Source organism: Tiliqua scincoides, chromosome 4 (assembly GCF_035046505.1).
Source record: "Tiliqua scincoides isolate rTilSci1 chromosome 4, rTilSci1.hap2, whole genome shotgun sequence".
NCBI classification, from domain to species: Eukaryota; Metazoa; Chordata; class Lepidosauria; order Squamata; family Scincidae; genus Tiliqua; species Tiliqua scincoides.
In genome coordinates this window covers 155736852-155762627 of record NC_089824.1, presented here as the reverse complement: position 1 = coordinate 155762627, position 25776 = coordinate 155736852, and the positions used below count along the sequence as shown (strand labels likewise).

The following is a 25776-nucleotide window of genomic DNA, read 5'->3' as shown; positions in this document are numbered from 1 at the left end:
TACTTTGCATCTGGCAGGATAACATGACCTTTGCTTGGTGCGCATAGGCTGAGCACATTTGCCTGTGAGGAATGCTACTGCAGGAGTGCCCTCTACAACATTGCTGCATGCTGTTGTACTCATACTCTGAAAGGGGGTACCACCAGCTGTGGGAATGTTATGTCTTAGAACAGCAATTGTATTCCCAAGTTCCCTTGCAGGAGCACCTCCTAGTCCAAGAATCATGTGATTTGGATGTGGCATCCCATACTCTACTATGGCAGCTTGGAATAAAGCAGAAAGACCTGTATGAGAGAATCCCCAGTGGGTATGAATCTAAGGTAAGTGCTTTCCCTTAATTCATTGGGATGTTGGTCAGTTGCCTAGCTGGAGCTCCAGCAAACCTATGGGCCACTACCTTGAACCACCAAAGAAAGGTTCTAAATGTGCTCTCTCTCAACCTGCTGGCAATTTGCTGACTGAAGCTGCAGAGCATAGAATTTCTTGCTCTTGTTTGGAAGATGGCTAGGAACCATAAGAACTCTCCTGGAAGGCAACTTCAGTGGAAGATAGGGGACGTTAGAAGCTGACTTACACCTAAGTGTGAAATGGTGGGAAGTGTGGGACTTGCTCTGGGGGGCTAAGGAGGAGCAGTTGTTTGACAAAGAGGAAAGCAAAGTGTCTGTCCAAACCAGCCTCCTGGAGGATAAGTGACAGATGGCCAAAGTCCTGGAGAGTTGCTCTGAGTGTGACACAAGAGGCAGGCTTTTGAGGAAATGCCGTCAATTCACCACACTCAGTCTGGGGATATTCACTGGTTCTGTTCTTCAGACTGGAAGGATGCCTTCTTGAGATAGCTTCTGAATATCTTCATTGTAACTTCTCTTGCAACAATCCCTAACAGTCTCTTCAGAAAGAGTGGAAAATGAAGAAAGTTCCTCTTCCTACAGAAGCTTGTCAAAACATTGGTTTTTGGATTAATTTACAGCTACAGTTTCCTGACAAACTCCATAATACCATGGAAGTTTCATGCAGATTATAATTGCTAGATGATGTTTTCATGGCTACTCTTACATTGCAGTGCAACCTGAATCAGTTTTGATAGAAGCTGTAGCATTTTTAGCACAAAACAGGAATGATTTCCAAGTCAAAATAGCCTCTGGAGGCCCAGTCAAACTCTGGTTGAGCCTTCAACTGTGCAATCTGTGTCTCAGTAACCACATGGCAGTCAGATGTGTACGATCTCACATATATTGAACAATTACCACCACAATCTTGTTTCACAGAACAAAATGAATCACAGGACTCAGCAGAAAAATTTCAAGACGTGTATTCAACATGGCTCTCCTCAAAACCAGAGCAACCTCATGAATCAGTGTTTCTCAAACTGTGGGTTGGGACCCACTAGGTGGGTCGTGAGACAATTTCAGGTGGGTCCCCATTCATTTCAATATTTAATTTTTAATATATTAGACTTGATGCTACCATTATATGTGACTGCATTTGGGGAAATGTTATAGACCTGCACTTTTAACAAACTACTATGTATATTCTTTTAACAATGATAGTAAAGGAAACTTACTCCTGGGTACGTGTGGGTAGGATTGCAGCCTAGGATAGTTAAAAATTTTCCTCCTTGATGATGTCACTTCTGGTCATGACATCAGTTCCAGTGGGTCCAGACAGATTCTCATTCTGTCTGGTGGGTCCTGGTGCTAAATGTGTGAGAACCACTATCATAAATCATACCTATACAAAAACATATGGTATTTAAAAATTATTTTATTTTACAAAATGTCAAAGAAAACAATCCAAGTTTTTCAAGTAATCCTGCTGACATTTTCGTCACCCCATGACTTTCAATTACACACAAAAAAACTCAGTAAAAGTGATCTAATTACTTTCACATTCCTCTGATCTGAAGCTGCTGAACACGCTGTATATATCCCATTCGTGCATCCCATTTACAAGGGCACTTTGACTTCATTATTCCTTGAATTCCAAGAACTGTTGCAGCTTTTTCTTATGTTCTGCAGATACTTGCACTGCACTAAAGAACAGGATAAAAAACGGAAAGGAGACAGTTGAGCAGCATGCAAGAACAGACTCCACTTTGAAACATTTTAACACAAAAGTTGGGAAAGGCTGCCATGGCTAAAAAACTGGACACCTAAGAGCACTAAAGCTCAAAAGGCAGGATTGGAGGGGAAAAAATGTTGCATGAAATTAGATATATAAAAAAGGAAGTCAAGTGAATTCAGTCACATGCTCCAATCCCAAAATTACCTTGTGCATGGGGAATGCACAATGGGTTCCCTCCACCCTGACACCCACCCTACTCTTTACTTAAAAACACAACCTCTTGCACCAAGTTGCAAGTTAAACAAGCTTAAAAGCAATTTGCAATTCGAGCAATTGAGAAGTCAGAGGGACTGGCCTACTAACATTCACCAAGCAAAGCCCCTGCCCCGCCCCCCACACCCCTGCTGCAACCTGGGTCTTCCATTATACTTTTCTGGCCTGGAGCCAGGGACTTCCTGTAATCTATCCTACTCCACACAATGAGTTACTAATAGATGCAAAATGATTCTTAATCATTAACAATTAACCTTAACAGACAGGGGAACTGGGTAAAGAATATGCAATATAGTCAAGGCCACACAATGAACCAGTTAATATTTGGGTGCTAGGGAAATCTAGGCCTTGTCCTTGCTAAACTAGTCTTACATATTTGTAAAACATTATTAGGATGAATTCATAAACCTTTTCCCACATCTATCACTTCCAACCACATGGTGTGACCCAGCATTGCCTCCTCTCTGTGACCACATAAAAATCTAACAAAATCGTAGGGATAGCAATGCTGAGATTGCTTGTGTGCTCCAAAACTATAATGGGATAAAAGGTTTTCACTTGGAGAACATTTTCAGTTGTTACCATAAAGCTCCTAGTCTCTTGAAACTGAGAAGTACAATCAGGCACACAACAGTACATTGAAAATTCCTGGGCACTGGATGCATTTTGACTTGGTTTAGGACACAGAGCCTACAGAGTAAGGTCTGCTGTCTCAACATATCTGTTTCCATCTATTTGTGATCTGTTTGGAACCTCTCATATACTATCTAACTCCAATACCAGATCATACTACATTATGAAATTAACATTAAGCTGGTTTAAAACATCTAAATCTCACTTTAAGTGTTCTCCAAAAGTGGTGGTTATCCGATAGATTGCAGTTTTCAGTGATGCTCTCAAAGCAAAACGAAGGGTTTTGTAGGATGTGTCTGCCAGATTCCCAGAAATTCTAGAGGGTTTGCTGGAAACATGAGGAAGTTTGAAGTGTTTGTCTACCACCTAAGATTGAAAAATGAACCGAGTTTAAAAACAAACAAGTTGGTAAGCAAGATCTGAATTAAGCATTTCTGCCCAATGTTGAATATATGCAAAAAGGATCAAATGTGTACACTTGTGGGCTGGGCAGAAATGGGTTAAACAAAAAGGATACTACTGAAACAAACCAGTGATGAAGTTCCATGGAATCAATCAGGCCTGAGAAGATCAAGGTTATGACTAGAGGTGTTTATTTCCGGAGAGCAGGACAGAACTAAGAACATAAGAAGAGCCCCGCTCAGGCCAAAGGCCCATCCAGTCCAGCATCCTGTACCTTGCAATGGCTCATCAGTTGCCTCAGAGACAACAAGCTACCTGTATCCTGTTGCCAGTTCCTTGCACCTGGCATTCTGAGGTAGTCTACTTCTAAAATCAGAAGGTTGCACATACGTATCATGGCTTGTAACCTGTGATGGACTTTGCTTCTAGAAATCTGTCCAATCCCCTTTTCAAAGACATCTAGGCCAGACACCATCACCACATCCTATGGCATGGAGTTCCACAGACTAATTACAAGCAGGGTTAGGAAATATTTTGTCTGTCCTAACTCTCCCAACATTCAATTTTACTGGATGTTCCCTGGTTCTGGTGTTGTGGGGAAGCGAAAAGAACATCCCTCTATCCATCCCCTGCATAATTTTGCATGCCTCAGTCATGTTCCCCCCTTAGGGTGCCTTCTTTTTCTAGAGACTGAAGAGCCCCAAACACTCTAGCCTTTCCTATGAGTATTGTCCCAGCCCAGTAATCATTTTGGTTGTTCTCTTCTGCACCTTTTTCAGTTCCACTATATATTTTTTGAGATGTTACAACCAGAACTGGACACATTACTCTAGATGTGGCCTTATCATCGAGGAATTGGCCTTTTTTACCACCACCACCCACTGACAGTTTAATCAACCTATCCATTGCAATCTTACTGAACACAATGGGTTTAATTCTGTGTAAAAGAAATAACACCGTTTTCAAACAGCTCTAATTATGACAATCCTTTCAAGAATTCCAATTTTCAATAGTTCTTTATGTGAAAAAGGAACCAAGTTGTTTCAAAAGGACTAAATTATTTGTTCTTGGTAATATTCCCAGAACTAGCATAAATACATCTCTTTCTTTTGTAAATTTGGCCCTGCCTTGTCCATTGTTGTAAACCAGTTCTGACAAGTGGTTAAATGAAGGGAACACTAACACTTATGATTAATAAAACTGCATGAACCACAATAAGGTGGTCACAATAAGGTCATAATAACCACAATAAGGAAATCAAAATAAGGATTTTGACTTCAAGCAAATTAAATACGTTGCTCTTTAAATAATAACTAGTTACAGGCTGCATCAGGGATGGATCTGAAGCACAGCACAGAACACAATGCTATCTTTTAGGCTACCAGACTTTTTCCCATTGTTTCCAGACTTGTTCTTTTTTGAAGGAAAAAAATTGTAACAAACATAATGAAACTGAGACAAGGGGAAAGCCAGATTTTTCTGACAGGAACAGCAGTACTATTACATTAGTAGGCATATGATGAATGCATTTCACTTTCATATGAAATAAAGTTATGGCCCCTCACCTCCTGAAGAGTTAGCAACATGTTCAGAATAGCTGGCAAAGTTGTTTGGACAACTCCGTATCTATCTTCGGTAAAGGAGGCTGCTACTAGATGTGATAAACCTTCAGAAGAGAACAACAGTTTTTAGTTTTGACCTATTAAAATGAATGCTGGGAATACAATGCATCAATTTGTCACAAAGCCCTGAATTTACAAAAAGCTGCATTCAAAATTTCACTGAAGCAAACAAGCATCATAAAGAACTCAAATCTCCCATCCAAACTAACTGAAAATCAGCGTTTGCCAACTGCAGTCTAGAACAAAGGCTTCATGGTTGGAGAATAGAAACAAAGTTTGTTAAGCTACAGATATGATGAAGAAAAATTCTGGATATCATGTACTATACTCACAGACTTACATTAAGCCTAGATCAGTCTCAATGACAAAGGATCAACAAGCACAATTTAATTAAGATTCTGACTAAATAATCTTGCTGAGCCTAGTTAGAGAAAGAGCAAGGCATATAAGAATCTTAAAATTTAGTGTTCTTTTATGAATTTCATAGCCCACAAAACCCAAAAAGCAAGCAACAGAAACAGGTGAGTATAATTCAACTATGAGCCATTTCAAACAAAGTGACACCACTTATCAATGTCCCCTCTAATTTTTGAAAGAACCATGTGGAGCCCGAGTGGCTGTGTGGGGGCGGCTTGGAATAACCAGTGATGACATCATTGTCACCGCTGAGCTCTGTAGCACAGAGAGAGAAGCTGCATAGGGCTTGAACTCTGGCTGCACAGCTTACAGAAAAAGTTACTGCTTACCTTCCAAAGCCCAAATGTGCTTTTGGGTATCAGAAAAGAGAGCCTGGATGGAAGCCTCAGGGTGCTAAAAGAAAGTGAAATGTTTTCTAAGTCAGTCAACTAGAAAACAGGATTTCCTAATACTGAGGTATTTAGCCAAACCAACCTTAGAAAATTTAGTTGTCAAGACCACATGAAAAAATAGGGTGCAATCCAGAGCTTATCTTCAGTTGGTGCAAGGGACTACTGTAAAACACATTCACGCTTCCTTTGAGCAGACTAAGCTGGGGTGAGGGCACACACCAGCCTTCCCGCACTGGATCTGGACCTGGAAGCGATAAGTTTGCCTCAGCCCAGGCAGGCCAGCATAGGCAGTGGGAGAGAGTGGTGGGCAGGCATAGGTGGACCAGGAGGCGGATCAGGCCCGAGAGGGTGGAAGGACTGGCCATAGCACCTTTGGCCGCATCCTAAACCCCCACTCCTGGCCTGATTGGTCTTATATGGGCCACTCTGAAATCAACAAAATGCTAATGATTTTCTGACAAAACAAACTATTCTTTATCCAATATTACTTGGGTGATGGAACCACCAATCTCCCCTTGCACTTCTCAGCAAGTATGGTAGGCTCTCTCCCCTAGATGGAGGGAAGACAAAGAAAGCAAGCTTCCTGAGAGGAACTATATTTGTTCTTCAGCTGGAATGATGTCATCTGTTACCTGATCTCTGCATTTCCTCTCCTTGGGAGGGGGACTTGTGAGAACTTGAGCCAATCAGCCAGCTCAATGGAAGAAAAAGAGATAGCTCTCCTCACCCTTGCCTAACAATGTTTACACAGCAAAGGGAGACTGCCCATGATTTGAATCCCAGCACTGTAGAACATAGACCTTGAGACTTAAGCTTCTCCCACATTAGACAAAATATACTCAAAAACAAGCATATAGACATTTTATGACAATCATAGGCCGCAATCCTAACAACTTTCCAGCACTGACATAAGGGCAATGCAACTCCGAGGTAAGGAAACAAACATTGCCTTACCGTGAGGAGGCCTCCATGACTGCCCCCCAACTGCAGGATGCAGCACATGCCCTATTGGCACACTATGTCAGTGCTAGAACGTTGGTTAGGATTGCACCCATAGTGACCTAATCAGTCCCTACAAAAGAAGTAGCCTATGAAAGTGACACTTGGTAACCTTAAGCTAAATATAGACAATGTAAATATGAAGGTTAGGATGTTGAAACCCGATTCCACCTTACACAATACAGTACCTCCTTCAAGTACTCATGAAAAAGTAATATTAAAAACAGTTTATAAGATAGTAACTCAAAACAAAGATTCTTAACTGTCCATGCAAACCCAAACTACTAAGTCAGTCGTTTATTCTTACCTTGCTGAAAAAATACATTATCAGCACTCGTTTTGCCAAGAAACTTTTAGCCTGGAAAAAGAAGATCTATGTGAAGAATCAGAGCACAAGCATAGCATGTCAGCATGACACACATGTCCAAGTAACATTCTACCAAAGCAAGCCAGAACATTTTGGAAATTTAGATCCCAACCCTAAAAAGATTTTATTGGAATTAACTTTTACTAATTTAAATGGAATATATTCTGTGTTTTAAAATGCATGCATCCTGCTTTTCTCATAAATAAAGGCTTAATACTGATCAGTAGTAGTAGTGGAGAACACGACATAAGGTGACAGAATCCCTGCAGATTAGCTGACCTGCTAATTGTATTATAAGAAAAAATACCTGCTCTTTCTTGCTCTGCAGCCATGTATAGATAGAACTTGGTTGTGCTGGTTTGTTAGCGGCTTTTGCAATGGGAGTTGCTGGAAGGGGCTCACGAGGAGAGCTTGCCCACTGCAGATCTACAAGAGAAATACACCATATATAAGAGAGGCTGATGTCCTCAAATAGTGGAGAGAAACACACAAGGCCAAGCCATGACTGGAACAGGACAATTTCTTTTACCTGAATGTGATGTCCATAGTTTTGGGCCTCTTCTCATAATATGGGGGCTTTGGACAGATCCATGCCAAGGAGAGTTCAACTCCAGTATCCCAGCTTTGCGACTTAGAGGTGAAGGATTGAAAGGCGACCCTAAACTGCTCCCAAGATCAGACACAGGAGATACTTTAAGAGGCAACAGAGATGATTTAACCAGAGAGGGCATGTGGGCTCGAGGAAGAATGCTTGACCTTGGTGTCTGAAATGAGGTCTCCTCAACGGCTGCTCCTGGTAAAAGAAAACATTTTAGAATGACACATTCAGGGTGGTTTGTGCCAACAGGTAGTTTTTCAGGCATGTACTTCTGAACTCTACTACTCCATTCAGCAACAACTGTTTTCTTTCCATACTAGTGCCAAGTACTTGCACAAAAGGGCAATTAATCCATTTTTAAATAAAAAACTGCCCAACATGCTACTTCTACTGAAATCCACACCACCACAGCATTCAGAGGACTCACATTTCATTACATAAACAGGAATGCCCCAGCATCTATGGGGGATGCATTCCTTCACCACCACCCCTCCACAGATATGAGGGAATGCTATATAAACAGTGACATGCAACCCCCGCGCATTACTTTGGTTGTACTGAAGAAGCAATAGTGTGTGAGCAAGGAAGAGTCCTTTAGAACAGAAGAAGGGGAGGACCTGTGGAGACGACCTTCAGTACTTAATCTCTCCCAGGCCAGAGGTGATGAGGACTACCAGAAGGTAGGAAGTAGTTCCTGCCAGGTGGCTGCCAGTGACCCAGAAAAGGAGTCTGAACTCGAGAGGAGGATGCAGGGAGCTGTAACCTTCTCCCCTGATTAAAGTTAAGGCCTGAAGGCACCCCTTAGGTGCCTGAAATAAACCTGAAAGCCTGAGTGACCAGTACCCCTATTGGTTGGCAACCCGTGGGGTAGTCAGCCCTAGAGGAACCCCGTTAAACCTCCCCTGCACCCAAGACAGACAACCATCTTGCTTAAACAGAACTGCCGAACATGCAGGCAAGTAACCTGCACAGTACAGAGAATCTGAAGTAGAAACTCTTGCTTCCTGTTAGTCGCCCTCTAGTGTGCATGTCCATTGCCTGCAAGTTTGGCACTTAGTTCAAGCAAGATGGTTAAAGAAGTAAAGGTAATTGCTTCTTTAAATACTTAAACCATTTCTGCCCAACACTGCATATATGCAACAGGGACTAAATGTGTACACCTGTGGGCTGTGCAGAAATGGGTTAAATAAATAAATAAATAAATAAATAAATAATACTTTATTTCTATCCCGCCCTTCTCCCCAAAGGGACCCAGGGCGGCTAACAACATATAAAACAGATTAAAATATAATTTCACAAACAGATAAAAACACATTAAAAAACACATTAGCAGAACCCATAAAAACAGTAGTCAGATAAAAGTCAGAATAAAAGCGCATAAAACAGCAGTACTTAGAGGAATCAAGCCTGTAAAAAGCAACTAAAAGATGTATAAAAAATGTTAAAAAGGCCATGAAGTCAGAAGACTTGATTAAACAACAAGGTCTTCAGGCCTCGCCGAAAAGTCTCCAGAGAGGGAGCCATTCTCAAGTCAAGGGGAAGGGAGTTCCACAACGTTGGTGCCACTACTGAGAAGGCCCTATTTCTTGCCGCCGCCCCACATACCTCCTTAGGCGGCAGCACTTGTAAAAAGTTAAACTACAAATTGTATTGTATCTCTGCAAAGTATTAGTGTCCTGAAACCCATTTAACAGTTGTAGATTTGACAGTATAAACTCTCACTTTGGCTAAGTTACAACAAAGTATTAGTTACAGCAAAGTATTAGTGTCCTGAAACCCATTTAACAGTTGTAGATTTGACAGTATAAACTCTTACTTTGGCTAAGTTACAACAAATAGTTTGAGCAAGATTTTACTATTGGGCTGGGACCAGCTACTACAGGGAAAAAAAAGCAGAGAATGTATTTCCAAATCATCCCTGCAGAGATACTGAAAGTGGTTTTCTTGTTTATGCACTGCCTTGCTCTACATATTATGTTCATTCAACATAATTAATTCTCATTTGTTCTTTACATCTGCTTCACATATCAAATAATGCTACAATCGTGCTTCACCATAGTAGGCGCATGAAACATAGGTGCATATGCTTAGATGTGTCGTGGATAAGGACCAGGAAGCCACAGCTGGAATTCCTCAGTATGTATCCACTGCATGTTTAGCAACAACACACATCTACCAATCACATGCAAACAATCACAAACACTGGCCAAACTGCAATAAAACACCATGCAAAGCAGTCAGAATCCCCACAAATGCTCCTTGTTAGAGAAAACTCTAAATGCAAATGAAGAGGAACCTGCTTTGCATCCTTTGCTGCTGCTCTGTGGTGTTATACCGTCTTTTGTTTTTGCTTTATTGAAATGTATTTTGCTGTTTGCTGAAAAATTATGCTGAAGTAAACAGTTTAGTTTTTAAGGTGCAATAGGTCACTTTGAGTTACAAAGGCACAAAAACTCTGTGTACTGCAACTGATCAGTCTGTTACCCAGAGGGCTGGGGGGCTGCGTCAAGTCTCCCACCAGTGGCTGTTTCAGTCTTCCATTTGCAGCTGCAGCCTCTTGATGCATTATCAACTTCTGTGTGAGATCACTTAGAAGATTTAAGCACTCCTTGGAAACTGCAGTCCAGTTGTGAGGATGCCCACCTTTTAGAGACAAAAAGAATGTACTTGAAAGAACAAATAGTCTATAACAATAGAACAAGCTTGAAAACTATCAGCTATTTTGTTAGCTCTATGTCACTATGAAGCAGGGTATGGCACATCTGGAACTTCCTAGTTAAGTCATGTTTTCTTTTTTCAAAATTACTTTGCAAGGACATAGGAAGACAGTATAAGCTAAACACAACAGTCTGGCCTAATGCACACAACCAGCTTAGGCTGCAATCCTAACCACACTTTCCTGAGAGTAAAACCCTATTGAACAAAATAGAACTTCCTTCTGAGTAGAACTTGTTAGGATTGTGCCCTTAGTGTTTTAATGGGAGCAGTGTTTGGGGACTAGAATCCCAGCTATTCACCATGGATGCAGCAACAAAGCAAACTGAAGCTAATTGATAAACACCAGAACATCAGGAGGTCAAATACGGCACTCTCAACATACTGATCTCCCACAATTTAAGAAGAACATGCACAGATGCTTAATTTTAATTGAGAACAAATACCATTCAGTGTGGAAACTGCAGGGATGAATAACAGCCTTGTGTGCATGTTTGACCACTTCATACCCAGTTTTGGGCAGCACAGTGGGTGTGTTTTCTTTAACCTTAGAATGTGGCAGATTTTTATACCTTTTTACATTTCTTTAGACTACCATTTATAAAGCAAGACTGCTCTTTCAAATGAAGTCAACTTCTCATATATCACTTCCTGTAATCCCCCGCCCAACTTAAAAGGAGCAAAGCGTCTTCCAAAATACCTGGTTGGCTAAGGCTGAAGACTTCTTGTCGACGCACAGGAGAGTACTGAGAAAGAAACATCAAGTCCTGTAAAGCCAAGAACTGCAGGGAAAAAACATTTAATGTATTAAAATCACAAAGTTGGTCATGTGTTTAATCTAAAATCTCCAATCAGAATAGTCTCCAGCACATTTTATTCTTAGATACTGAGAGGCAAGGTGACTTGACTAGTGTTTCAATATTTACCATCACTAAGATTTCCGCTCTCCAACACCAACTTTTTATTCAAATGATATTTTTCAGACATGCTTGAAAAAAACACACATACCAGTCTCAGATTTTCTGTCACGAAAACCAGTTTTGATTGGCAGATATGAAGAGAAACTGCCCAAAACACATGTATGCCCATGTAAGAAAACAATTACAGATTTTTCTTTATAATGCTAAATTACACAAATATTTGTGGAAGAACCTGATTCAGGCAACTTTGTTACTGAGAAACTACATTTGGAATTGCAAATGGAATCGCAAGAGCTGAAACTCTTTCAGGTATTCAAGCAAATGTATTACTTTGAATAAATTCAGTCAAAGAGTTTTCCAGTCCTACTGTATATTGTAATGCACCAGTGCGTCAGAATGGTGAAGCTTCTGGCAGCATCTACCTGAGCTGCTGTGATGTTACGGAGAGCTTGAGAGGGCAAAAGAAATTCTGGCTGCAGTTTGTCAAATTGCTCTGACATTTATGGGGTTGGACTAGATGACCTTGTAGATACCTTCCAATTTGATGATTTATAGCCTAGTTTTCTGCCTGACAACAGGCTTCTAAGGCAGTGGACAAGAAGCAAAGATTAATGCATAATAAAAGATTATTTTTGTTTAAGGCAGTGGCAACTGAGGAGAGCTTTGAGAGGATGATGTTACAACATGTTCACTCTCTGGGTCACCCCTTGACTACTGCTCCAATTTTTCAAGGATTTCATTATGACCATAAAGGAAAACAGTGCCTCACCAGCAGCATAGAACCAGACCTACATAGCACCAGTTCCAATTCCTAGCAGATAAGGCATCTCCTTAGCCTTGAACAGTCTAAAGCTGATATTATAAAAAGGAGAGGACAGAAGCTGCTAGAAAAGAGGGAAGTAGGGGTCTGAGAAGGTAGTGATCAAAGGCTGAAAGGAGGCCTAGGAAATCAAGTAAATTCCAGAAGAATAAGCGGGAGGGGACAAAGGGAAGAGTATGAGGGTTGAAGGAAAACTAGGAGACAGATCAGGAAACGATCAGGATTATTTTAACGTGCAAATCATCAAAACTATGTCACATCATCATATTTATTCATATAATTTCTCTGTATCTATTATGACAACAAGAACTACACAACATACAAGTTGACTACCAAACTGTGTATCCAACTGAACTCATACCTTTAAAATGGGTGGAGGGTTGCTGTTTAAAATTTTAGGTAAACACTGATCTGTTTCTTCTGCAAAAGTTGACTGGACAGGAAAGTGGTGGGCCTGAAAATGGACAACACATTGAAGCTGAAGAAAGTTTAACCACCAACCCCTGTCAATAAGACTAGAAATAATAAATAAGGACCCAATCTGATCCAAATTTCCAGTATCGATGCAGCCTCACCAATGGGGTGTGTGTTGCATCCTGAGGTGGAGGGGCAGTCATGGAGACCTCTTCAAGGTGAGGGAACATTTGTTCCGTTACTTTAGGGCTGCATTGAGGCTGCATCAGCACTGAAAAGTTGGATAGGATTGGACCCTAAGAGAGCTGATTTCTGAGTCTGTCAAACTGGCAAAACGGACAGACTACCAACCCAGCCATGACAGAAAAGGAAGAGAGGGAGATGTAAAAGTCTCCAGCTGCAAACAAATGAGCCCAATCACAACAGTTTCTGTTGCACTCTAATATGAAAGGGTAAAATATAATAATAATAATAATAATAATAATAATACAGGTATTTATATACCGCCTTTCATGGTCCTCAGATTTCTCCTCAGACTTTATTTCAAGGCGGTTTACATAGGCAGGCTATACTAAATCCCTATAGGGATTTTTACAATTGAAAGAAGGTTCTATCTTTCAAGAACCACAACATTCAGATGTTTCTTTCTGATCTGATTTCACATTCTGGCCTCCATCCTCCCACACTCAGAGCAGGTGGAATAACTCAGCTCAGCTTGTCAGCTGCTTCAAGGTCGCACGGTGCCAGTGGCCTTGAACTGGCGACCTGTGGATGTTATCTTCAGGCAAACAGAGGCTCTACCCACTAGACCAGACCTCCTGCCAATCTAGTCAAAATTGTTTTAAAAACAAAGGCTCCCTTTGTAGCAGATGGGATGTAACTGCACAGCACAGGTACCAACCTCAGTAGCATAAATTCTGAAGAGTAGCCATGCAGTGTACCAAGTAACCAGAAGAAACACACCACATAGCCAGCTGTGGTACAGAAGAGACAAATCCAGAAGACCAGCCACTGTGTCCAGAGGATGAAGTTTACTGGAAGGTAAAGAAATAAGCACACACAATCATCAAAAGGGGTTTTCTACAAAACATTTCTTGGGGCGAATTCATTTTGCCTTTGTGGCTACTATTTATATAGTCTCTGCTGTCATGTGGTTATCTATACCAAGTTGCCATTTATGATCCATATAATAAAGAGGTTTTGGCATATGCAGTAGAAGGAAAACGTTAAAATAGTTTGATGATCCTAAAATTTCTACTGCCCATTGCCAAAGAGGATAAAGGTTCTTTAACTATTCCCGTTGCTATACTTTTAAGGCTGCAATCCTAACCAAACTTTCCTGAGAGTAAGCACCATTGAACAAAATAGGACTTATTTCCGAGTAGACCTGGTTAGGATTGTGCCCTAAGTTTCCCAAGCTTATAGGAACCAAAGTGAGTTCTTTCCCTGATAGCAATGCTCAGACAATCTATTCCTCCTATTCCATGGGAAAACTATTTCCCTCTCTTGGATACCACTGGCCTTCTAAATGCCTCCTAGTCTGGTTTTCAATGTCAGCCTAGACTACACCTATGGTCTTGATTTGCAATCATCATTGTACCCAGGTTGTGATGGCAGACAGGAATGTTTTCTACGTACCTCATCCAATGACCTTTATGTGCTTAATGAGAATCAAGGAACTTCAGTTTAGAAGGCAAGATGCAGCATTTTGCACTGATTGCAATAGGCTGTGAAGAGCACATTATGCACTCCAGAAAAGATATTAGCTTCCTACAGCATTCTGGGCTCCATGAGAAACATGCTTGACCTCCAAAAAACACAAGTGAACTCAACCTAATGTTCCTGAAAGTCCAACTATATCTATATTCCATCACAACCTTTAAAGGTGTCCTAGCAATGTCTCCAATAGAAGGTGAAGGGCAAATGAGTTTCAAAAGATTTCATAGGTATGTACTAACCTATCAGGAAGAAGATCCATTGTGGTCATTATCCAGGCTCTTGGAATATAACCTAAGATAAAAAAAGAACAATTTTTGAAGATCATAACCTTATTAATCAGTGTTGATCGAAATATCAAAATTTTCAGTAAAAATATATATATATACAGACATTCCCTGTATGCACAGGGGATAGGTTCCAGTTGCCACCATGTATACTGGAAACTGTGGATAGTAGCGAACCCTACAAGAAGCAGTTCTCTAATTCCCCCTGATCATGCAAATAACTTATCTTTCTCCAATTGCAGTCCTCCTGCTGCCATTGCCTATACATCTCTTTGTCTCTGGGCTCTCTGCAAATACTAACAGGAAATAGGTTAGGATGATGAAAACAATGCAATACTAAGTGTCATATTGTTTTCAGACCTCCAACCTGTTTCGTGTTTGCATTTGCAGCAGCACAGAGACAGAGAGACAAAGGACACAGCAACAGAAGGGCTGAAAGTAATTTGTGCAATAGGGGGAATTTGTGAACTGTGGATCAGTGAAACCACAGATACCAGACCTGCAGATGTGGGGGGATGCCTGTATTGCCCACAAGAAGACTAAAAGTTTTTTAACAAAATGGTTGTAGAACTGTTTTTCACTCTTGCTTACATAAAGGCACAAAATACCTGACTAAATGAGACTTAGGGTGCAATCCAAACTGTGCTCTAGGCTGGTACAAGTCCCTTGTTCCGGCCTCTGGGTGTTGCAAAAGTGCCATAAGGCACTTCGGTGCCACTGCAGGAGGAGGTAGGCTGGTGCATGGATGTGCACCGGCCACCGAAACATACTCTGCTGTGCTGGCAGACAGGTAAATATGCGCTATCCTGCTGTAGTTAACACAGGGATTCAGGGAGGGCAGGAAAAGGGTGAAATGGGAGTGTGGGTGGGATGGGTCTGGGTTGGGTGGTGCTGGGATCCACACTTGGGTCAGATCTGAATACCCGTCCCTGGGACAGCCCAACCTATCACCGGGCTGCTCATATCTGCACCATCTCTTTAGGCAGCGCAGATCTGAGTAGCCCCATTCGGGCTGCTATTGCACAACACAGGGTTAGCAGAAGAGATTCCCCTTTCCCTGGGTTGTGCTACAGCCAGTCCCAATCCTGCACTGGATATAGTGCAGGTCAGCCAGCCTGTTCTAGCACAGGATAGGATTAGGCTGCGCACAAGATAAATATGTCTAATAAAGATATTTAATGAATTTCTACCGCCACTTTCTCCCACAAAGGGCACTCAAGGTGGCTTTGCCAACATATGTTGGCATATGCCAACATTTCCCATATAACGCCAGTCCAACATCACTCTCTCTCTCCCCCCTTGGCCATTTGAAGCCAAACCAAGATAAAGTTCCTGCTAAAAGGATACAACCAGACCCAAGCAACCAATGAAGGGCCTATCTGTCTCCCACATATCCTCAACCCCACATCCTCCTGCATCTACTTTCTAACTCAATAATGGTCCTTAAAGCTCCAGTGCATTATATAATCACATCTTACAAAAAGAGAGAAACCACACCAAATATTATCTCACAGCAATGTTACAAAAAACACGCTGCCCTGGTAACCTTAACTGTGACACTCTCTCTCATATACATCATACATATAGGTATGCACCCCCTTCTCCACTTCAGAGTGTTAGTCATACACCCAGTGACCAAATCTGAAAATTATTATGACAGAAACTATATTCACAATTTCAAAATACTATGCAATCAAGAGTGTCCAAAACTCTTGTTACTGTTAACATTCTAGTGTTTTTCAAGAATCTTCCCATAATAGACTGAACATTCAATCATGCAGGTTTTTGGAATGCAGCTTTTGAATGAATCAGAATACCTGGAGGTTACCCAGGGCTTTTAAATGGCCTTTAATTCAGTTTACTGCTTCTTAATGATTCCACAATGAACTAATGCTTTTCCTTTATAGTTCTCTTCACCAACCCTTCTACAATTCACAATGCCATATTCACAGAGTTGCAAGAACCAAATCATCCAATCATCCAGTTATAAGGGGGGAAAAACCAGTATCTTACCAAAGAAGTAATAAGCAGCACAAAAGTTCCTAACCATATAAAGAGATTCCCGACAGCTGTGCTTTACCAGCAGAGGCAGAGATCTTCTGAAGCGCAGGTACTTGTATTGCTAAAAAATATTAAGCATACATTTAAAAAAGGAACCATTTCAAGAACTCATCAACTAAGGGCACAATCCTAACCAACTTTCCTCAGCTAAAGCGGAAGTGTGGGGAGCCCTGCAGAAGGTCACAAAGCCCTGCAGAGGGTCACTTTCACATAAGAACATAAGAACAGCCCCACTGGATCAGGCCATAGGCCCATCTAGTCCAGCTTCCTGTATCTCACAGCGGCCCACCAAATGCCCCAGGGAGCACACCAGATAACAAGAGACCTCATCCTGGTGCCCTCCCTTGCATCTGGCATTCTGACATAACCCATTTCTAAAATGGGTGGGGAGCTGTTTCTAAAACAGCTGTGGGGAGCCCTGCAGAAGGTCACAAAGGTAAGTGCACCCAAGCCCCTGCAGGCCCCTGAGCAGGGCCTCCCTGAGTCTCCTCCCTGCCTCCAGGCTGCCCCTGGCTCCTAAGGGGGTAGAGGCCAGGGCCCACAGGCTGGGGCGTAGCAACTGAAAAGCCCTGCCCTAGTGTATTTGCCATGAAATACAGTCTCACTTTCAGCAAGGAATTATTTCAGGCACTGCAACTATACCACAGCAGAACTCTGGATAAATCCAAATAGTTATGATTTCATTTTCTTATCTTTCAATATTTCTCTCTTCCTAAATACTGTTTTAGATACCACACTGTAGTAGAATGGCTATAGTAAAACTAAACTTCTTTCAAACTACATTGAAACACAACTATGTAATAGGTAAACATCAAGGACTGTTATGTTCCAACTTACAGAGGAAATTCTTCCTATACCCAACATGACATTAAGACTCCCAAGCAGAAACTGGTGGAGAAAGAAGATGCAGAAGAAGAAAAATCCCACAGCTGGTCCAATGACAGAATGATGTCCCCACTGTTCTTTTATGTGCTTACCTGTATGATTGGAAATGGAAGATAGTTCATATTGTTGACAAGATACCGGAGGCTATAGCTGTAACCCATGAAAGCTCCAAAAAGCAAGAGGAAGAGATGACATTCATTCAGGCATGTGAGAGGAACAGCATCAGGTGCACTAAAACAAAATATAATTTTAGATGTTTATCATATTAGAAGAGAAACAGTTAAACGCCCAGCTCCAACTTTAAGGATGGCTTCTCAATTTTGATGAACAAACAAATATTCAGAGATGTGTGCTAGATGTTATTCCTGAAGACATTTTCTCTGAAATACACTATACAGTGGTGCCTCGCAAGACGAATGCCTCGCGCAACGAAAAACTCGCAAGACGAAAGCGTTTTTGCGATTTTTTGGTGACTCGCAAGACGAATTTTTCTATGGCCGTGCTTTGCAAGACGAATTTTTTTGCATTTTTTTTTGTTTTGGTTTGTTTTAAATCGCACAACCGTTAATACCCAGGTCATGTTTAAAAAGTTGAAGTTTTGTGCTTGAAATTTTTGAAATCCTCTGTACAGTATGTGTGCCTTTAAAGAGCACTTAATAAACACTTTGTAAAACAAATTTGTCTTTGTTCTGACTTTTTTTGCCCATAGGAACGCATTAATTTCAATGCATTCCTATGGGAAACTGCGCTTTGCAAGACAAAATTTTCGCAATACGAAACGACTCGCGGAATGAATTAATTTTGTCTTGCGAGGCACCACTGTAATTCCTAATTTCATATTAAGTGCTGCTGGACATATTGCTTATAACCAGAAGTGGCTATTTTCTGGAGATAAAGAAATAAAAACACAAAACACCACTTTCTGCACTTCTCATTTTTGTAAAAAAAAAAAAATCTGAAGGGGAAATTTGCAAAAAAAATAAAACCATTCTCCGACCTCTCTGTATTCTCCAACACCTCTACATGCATGTGGTTGCATCTGCTGATATTATACCACCTATATTACCTACCTAGTACACTTTTAAAGTGATTATGATTTATAATTATAATCTATAAAAATGCACCCTTAGACTATAAACACATAACACTGCTTTTTGCATTTCTAACTCTGGAAAACACCAAAATCTGTGGAAAAAAATAAAACCATTTTTACCCACTTTTAGTTATAACTGATTGCTTAAGTCGTTTTATAATTGTAAGACAATGTGATCTGTTTTGGCAATCATCATGTTCTATTTAAAAAAAAGTTTGCCAGCTTACATATCCAGCTGTTTGAGTCAAAGGCTGCGTCTCAGCCTTCTTTAAGCTGGTACAGACTATTATTTTTGGAGCAATGGAATAACCTGCACTTTTCTAGAATGAATCTGCAGAGATAGCATTAATAATTGTGTAATCATAACAAGGGTAGAGAGGAAGAGGCCTGTTCACTCCCCCCCCCTTATTAGCAAAGAGAAAAAAATACAATCAATTTAAAACTAGAAGAAAAATAAACAGCAATACTACATTCATTGATATGGCCCCAAAAGATATACAAAGGTAAATTTGTAATGATCGACACGTTAAACTTTAGCAAAACACCGCACATACGTATCTAAAAGGCCACTGTTGAAAGGAAAAATATGCACATACTTCAAGTAAATATTCTGAGTCAACAAGGCAGAGCAAGTTTGCTTTTAAAGACTGATATGAGCACTGTGGGGAGGTGCTCATTCTTAGTTTTTTAAGTTGGGTAGGAGGAAATTGTCTCTCCTATTAGTAGTGATGCTCTGCGTACTATCCCACAAATACCTGTTAACAGTCAAGAACGTTGAACATCTCTTATTGGTGCTCTAGTTTGCTGGCTGAAGTGAGAACATCAAAATCCATGATTTATGGTTTAAATGCAGAAGATGGACAACTCTGCCCATAACAGAGGCACAGTTCAGCTAGAAGGTGCGTATTAACTGCAACCAAAGAGTTACCGCTATAAAGCAATTTCTCTAGATACAAATAGTCCACGCAAACCCTTTCTTGCCTGACAATTTTCTACCCTGGCAGGAAAGCAAGCTGTCAATTATTTGGCACATTACTCACTTCCTTGGAAAGTTATTTAATCAACAGTACTATTACCAACCAAAAGTTACCTTTCTGCAGCTGTGCAGGGGACAGATAAAAAGAGGAATCTTCCCTTTGTCATAACTGCAGCACACCAAGCCACCAACATTCCCATTACAGCGTGTGCAACTGAATGGATCACCTGCTGGGGGTGAATAATCTTGCTTATCAATGCTAATCGAGAGCAAGGAATCGAAGGCACAACTGCAAAGTAAGAAAAGGATTGTTAATTACCTCCGGTTTGTAAACCAAGTTGTTTAAATACTCTTTATGGCATGTCACATTCGTATGATGGGAGTTCATCCAATTAACTTGGCCACATCTTGGAAAGAGAAAGACTATGTGAGGCACTGTCCAAGAAATATTTATGTAAGCCTTTAGGATGGCTTTCAGAGTAAAGAAAGCATCCATCTTGCAGTGCTTTAAGTTCCTACTCCTATTTCAAAATAAACAGTCAAAGTAAGATGCTCTATTTAAAATATATACACAGAATTTAGAAAAGATCAGAAATACAACAGCTCAAGTTACACATATTACTTAAAACATAGCTTTTAACACCCACCTGCGTGAAATTCAACATTGAAGATATTTATTATTAGTATCACCACAGACATCAGTAGTATGCAAAAAAAGACATAGGAGGTATACAAATCATTGAATGAACCTAAAACAGAAAAGGTACATTATTTTTTCAGAACTATTTTATAAGATGTCTTCTACTAGTTTAATAATAATAATAATAATAATAATAATAATAATAATAATAATGGTATTTCTATACCGCCTTTCTTGGTCCTCAGATTTCTGCTCGGACTTTATTCAAGGCGGTTTACATAGGCAGGCTAATTAAATCCCCGAAGGGATTTTTATAATTTGAAAGAAGGTTCTATCTTTCAAGAAACCACAACATTCAGATGTTTCTTTCTGATCTGGTCACAACATTCTGGCCTCCATCCTCCCACGCTCAGAGCAGATGGAATAACTCGGCTCAGCTTGTCAGCTGCTTCAAGGTCGCACGGTGCCAGTGGCCTCGAACTGGCGACCTGCGGATGTTATCTTCAGGCAAACGGAGGCTCTACCCTCTAGACCAGACCTCCTGCCTTCCTGCCTGTAGTTTAATGCTTACAGTTCTGACTAATGACCCAGGAAATCTCTGGTTCAACTCTCACTTTTGCCACAAACAAGTGGATGGCCCTAATTAAGCTATTCTCTTTCAGTTTCAGCTGTCCACATGCAATGTGGAGATAATTCAAACTTCCTTTACAGATGCAACAAGGGGTCACTAAGACAATTCTTACACTATTCCAAATGCTTCATGTACATTATGTAAATGCAAAGTAATATTATAATGCTGCAGCATGTCTGTCTCACACAAGGCACTGTACATACCTGTGATCCATTGTACAGGATGGAAAAAGTCAATACTGCTAATGCTGATAAAGGCTGCAGTATATAAAGGAAGCAGGAGCACAGACCAAGCAATACTTGAAGCTGCTCTCCATCCCAGTATCTAGAAAAAAAAATGTATTGAAACGCTGTCTATAGCTAACATTCAGCAAATTTGACATACCAATTGACATGACCAAATAATTAAGATGCTGCTTTCTCCATGTGAGAAAATGAGAAAAGAGAGAGGTCAAGAAAAAAAAACTTTTAGGAAACTTGAGGCAAAGCAACTTCTAACAAGAAATGATTTGTGGCAAAGAAATGCAATCATTAAGCCTTAATGTTTACAACTGCTGTTTCAAATAGAAGGGATGGATTTTTCATTAAAATCCAGGAAGATGAAAGAACATGAGTCACTTAACACTGGCAAAACATTTGCAAAACATTTGCATCTTAGAAGGTAAATCTCACAGGTCCATTTTTAACACCAAGTTCATTAGGCCACTTACATTAAAAACACAGTAAGATGCTAGACTGATCAGTAAACAGAGATCTCCATTCTAAAGGGCCCTCTAAGGCCAATACTTATCTGTTAGTCCAAAGTCAGATTTGTGTTGGTCAGTGGCAAGTGAATCTTTTAATTTTTATGTTAAGTACATACAGTATACCTTTGCCCCCAGATGAGAAGACCTTAGGAGAGATTATTGCAGTATGGAGTGGCATCACTCACACACAAATATCCTTGGCTCATTGCCTTAAGAGACAAAGGGCGCAATCCTAACCAACTTTCCAGCACTGACTTAGGCGCAATGCAGCCCCCAAGGTAAGGCAACAAACATGTCCTTAGCTCAAGGAGGCCCCCTTGACTACCTCCCCACTGCAGGATGCAGTGCACACCACATTGGCACAGCTATGTCAGGGCCCAATCCTATCCAATTTTCCAGTGCCGGTGCAACTGTGCTAATGGGGCATGCCCTGCATCTTGTAGTGGGGTAGCAGTCACAGAGGCCTCCTTAAGGTATGGGGACATTTGTTCCCTTACCATGGGGATGCATTGTAGTTGCACTGGGGCTGGAAAATTGAATAGGATTGGGCCCTCAGTGCTGGAAAGTTGGTTAGGATTTCACCCATATCCTATTCCACTGTTTCTCAGACTGTGGGTCAGGACCCACTAGGTAGGTTGCGGGCCAATTTCAGGTGGGTCCTTATTCATTTCAATATTTTATTTTTAGTAAATTAGACTTAATGCCAACACTGTATGTAACTGAATTTGGGGAGAGCTGTGCTTTTAACAAGCTACAATGTATATGCTTTTAACAACAATAATCAGTAGGGCTTACTCCTGGGTATGCATGGATGGAATTGCAGCCTAGGATTGCTATTTCCCAAAATAAAAAAATTTTCCCACTTGATGATGTCACTTCCAGCCATGACATCACTTTCAGGTTAATGACAACACTTCCGGTGGGTCCCTACAGATTATTCTAAAAAGCGAATCCTGGGCTAAAATATATGAGAACTACTGCCCTAGTCATACTCTACATTTAAAACGAGTTCACTCTACACTGACCTGTTATTGTAGAGCTGCACAAGCATTGTTCTTCTATTATATTCACCATGCAGACAACAATATACTCAGACTACACAGTACTCGATATGTGCCTTCTTTTCACAGAACCCCATATGCATTTACTTGAGGGTGGTTGGGTTGAGGCCTGATTGTGCTCCAATACACCGGCTAGCCCAGGAAGTCACCTGTTGTGGTTCTCACTTCTACTCCTTTGAAAATGCCCACCGTAGTTGTGGGTAAAACATTAGGAAATAAAATTTTTCATAGACCACAGTCAGTAAGCCCAAACATTTCTTACAACACTAAGAGTACTGGCCATGAAAGACTTAGACCAGAGGTGTCAAACATAAGTCCTGGGGGCCGGATGCGGCCCATGGAAGCTTTTTGTCTGGCCCTCAGGCTCTCAGCTGCTGAGCCATGCTGAGGTGTTACTGCTGAATGGGCAGCCCACTTTAAAACTGAGCTCTCTCATACCTTGAAATATGATCAAGATTTATGTATTTTCTCTTCTGTCATTTGCAGCTAATGAGTTCCCAAGTGAAAAAAAGTGCTTCTTTTTGGTCATGACCTGTTTAATGACACCACTTCCTGCCTAATGACATCGCTTTCGGCCCTCAGCAGGCATCATGAATGCTATTCAGCCCTCTGTATGAAATGAGCTTGACACCCCTACTTCTCAACATTGGCCCTTCACTGTGCCACTTTATATGGTCCACCTATTCGAAGTACCACCGGAAGTAACTGGTGATGACATCATTGCCAGTTGCTTCTGGACTGGGAGGCCAGATATGAGGCAACAATCACGGATAAGAGGCTCAGGATGGGCAGGACTTTCTTGAGTGCTGAAAAGCCTGCTCTGGAGCCTCCTATCACTGTTTGTTGTGCCATATTCCTGGTCTTGCTGTCATGCGGCAGGTTCCAGGGGATCATGTGTGTCCTATCAGCCACCATCTCAAGTGCCACTGGTGGAGGCTGTACCACTGCTTGAGAAAAACTTCAACTGTGAGTCAGTTTTCATGATAAAGGGCCACTGCCCACGTACTCTACGCACACAGGACGATCATGGAGGATGATGGTTGTGTGGAACACAAGTCACCAACCCGCTCATGGAAACCAAATGCACAATGGCAGAGGGCAGGTGGTGTGGCCAGCAGAGGTTCCATCCAGCACCAGCCAATATACATCTGTGGAATATAGAAGTCCGGTGGGTCCCTATGGATATATACATAAGAAGACCTGTCTTTCTTGCAAAGGGCCCAACAGCCACCTGGGCTTGAAACAGGAATGCCTGTGCAGTAGGTAATCGCACACAAAAGGCGTACACGTGTACAGCGTAACGTGTGAACAGCCTTCCCCTGCACTCAACACGGGGCAAGGGTGAGAGGAAGAGCTTTGCCACGCTGCAAGGCAGGAGGGCTGCTTCACCCAGGTCAAGCATTCAGCGTGCACGCAACACGCCGGTCTGACAGGCGCGTTAATGCTACACGTGTACTTAGCGGTGCCAACATCCCCGCGCCGGGACAAAAGGCACGAGACCGCCCGCAGCGACCGAGCCACGGACGGCCAGGCTCCCGCGCCCAACGGCCACCCCGCCCTCGAGCAGCGCGAGCCCATTGGAGTACCCTCGGCCAATCGGCGGAAGGGGAACGAAACGGGGCCACCTCATTGGCCACAAGCAGAGCTTGGCCGACGCGGCCACGCCCGCCGGCGCGAGGAGCCCCGTAACACTCGTTCACCGGGCAGAGCGACGAAGGTTGACTGACCTGTCGGAGGAGCAGCTTGTGCTCCTGCGTGACGGGAGTCATGGCGGCCTGCTTCAGTGCGCCGCCACCGTCATGATTCAAAGGGGCCGCCGCCTTTCAAGCCCCACCTCTGGGCACGAGGCCGTCCCCCTTCCACGCGCCGGAACCAGCGGCGCCTCAAGCGTGCATTTGACTGAGGGGCGGGGAAACTACAACAGTGACACACTTCCGGTGGAGACCGGAAGCCGCTGTTGGCCATGATGGTCTGGGGTGTCGACCTGTTCGTGGGCATCCCCACTGTGAAGACGCCTCGTCTGTTGCGCCGCGGAGAGGACTGCGAGCGGGCGGGACTCCGAGGCCTTCCTCTCCATGTTCACATCTGAGGACCAACAATCAGGGGGCACTACAATTCCCAGAAATCATCGTGAAGCGGACAGAAAGGGGGTGTGTTTAGAATGTTCTCAAAAAAGGCGGGACCAGTGGAGGCTCTGTGCGGTGGACACAAAGAAGGCTGCGGTGGCGGCGCGAGTTTTAATGATGGTTGGACCTTAGGCGCTGAGGTCGTGAGCTTCCCTTCCTCCAGCACGTTGATACTTCAGACACCAGCACCAGTTTCATCCCCCACAGTCTGCCTTGGGACACGTCCTGTGGTGCTCATGGAACTTGAAAACAAGTGCATACAGGAGGGCAGCCTTGTGCATACTGTGCAATGCTACACACACTTCAGCGTGAGCACCCTTGGACACAGTGCTCTTTCTGACCACACAGGCATTTAGGGCTTGGTAAAAGGACCCAGCTGCTGCTTTTTCCATCCTGCTGTGTAACTGAGGCTGCAATCCCATCTTCACTTACCTGGGAGTAAGACCCATTGACTATAATGGGACCTACTTCTGCATAGACACACATGGGATTGGGTTCTAAGCCTCCTACCACTTCTCACTTTGGCAAAGATAAATCTAGAGTTTTGCCTTCTACAGGAGAGCAGCACAGTGGGCAGTGTGATGAAATGAGAAGTGCACTGACTAGTCTGACTGACTTGCAGTCCTTATATGGATATTATATAGAACAGGTGTATCAAACATAAGGCCCCAGAAGCTTTTTATCTGGCCCTCGGGCTCTCAGCTGCTGAGCAATGCTGAGGTGACACTGCTGAAAGGGTGGCCAGCATTATAATTGAGTTCTCCCATATCTTGAAATATGATTAAGATTTCTGTATTTTCTCTCCTGTCATTAGCGGCCAATGAGTTCCTACAAGAGAACAGTGTTTATTTCTGTTTTTGACCTGTTTAATGACATCACTTCCTGTGTAATGACAGGCATTACAGCAGGCATCATGAATGCC

At 42.1% G+C, this 25776-nt stretch overlaps 1 protein-coding gene across 1 annotated transcript; it reads right to left on the bottom strand.

Annotated features, from left to right (window-relative positions):
* Nucleotides 1-1797: 1797 nt before the first annotated feature.
* NDC1 (NDC1 transmembrane nucleoporin) lies at nucleotides 1798-24611 on the bottom strand. The gene is made up of 18 exons (XM_066624960.1): nucleotides 24456-24611; nucleotides 21126-21246; nucleotides 20299-20400; nucleotides 19766-19940; nucleotides 17675-17813; nucleotides 16650-16758; nucleotides 14592-14643; nucleotides 13535-13667; nucleotides 12581-12673; nucleotides 11180-11261; nucleotides 10249-10407; nucleotides 7696-7959; nucleotides 7474-7592; nucleotides 7107-7157; nucleotides 5738-5801; nucleotides 4935-5035; nucleotides 3173-3333; nucleotides 1798-2029 (listed from the first exon to the last, which is right to left on the bottom strand). The coding sequence occupies exons 1-18, from the start codon at nucleotides 24495-24497 to the stop codon at nucleotides 1966-1968; spliced, it is 2031 nt and encodes a 676-aa protein (XP_066481057.1). The 5' UTR covers nucleotides 24498-24611; the 3' UTR covers nucleotides 1798-1965.
* Between the last annotated feature and the right edge of the window lie 1165 nt (nucleotides 24612-25776).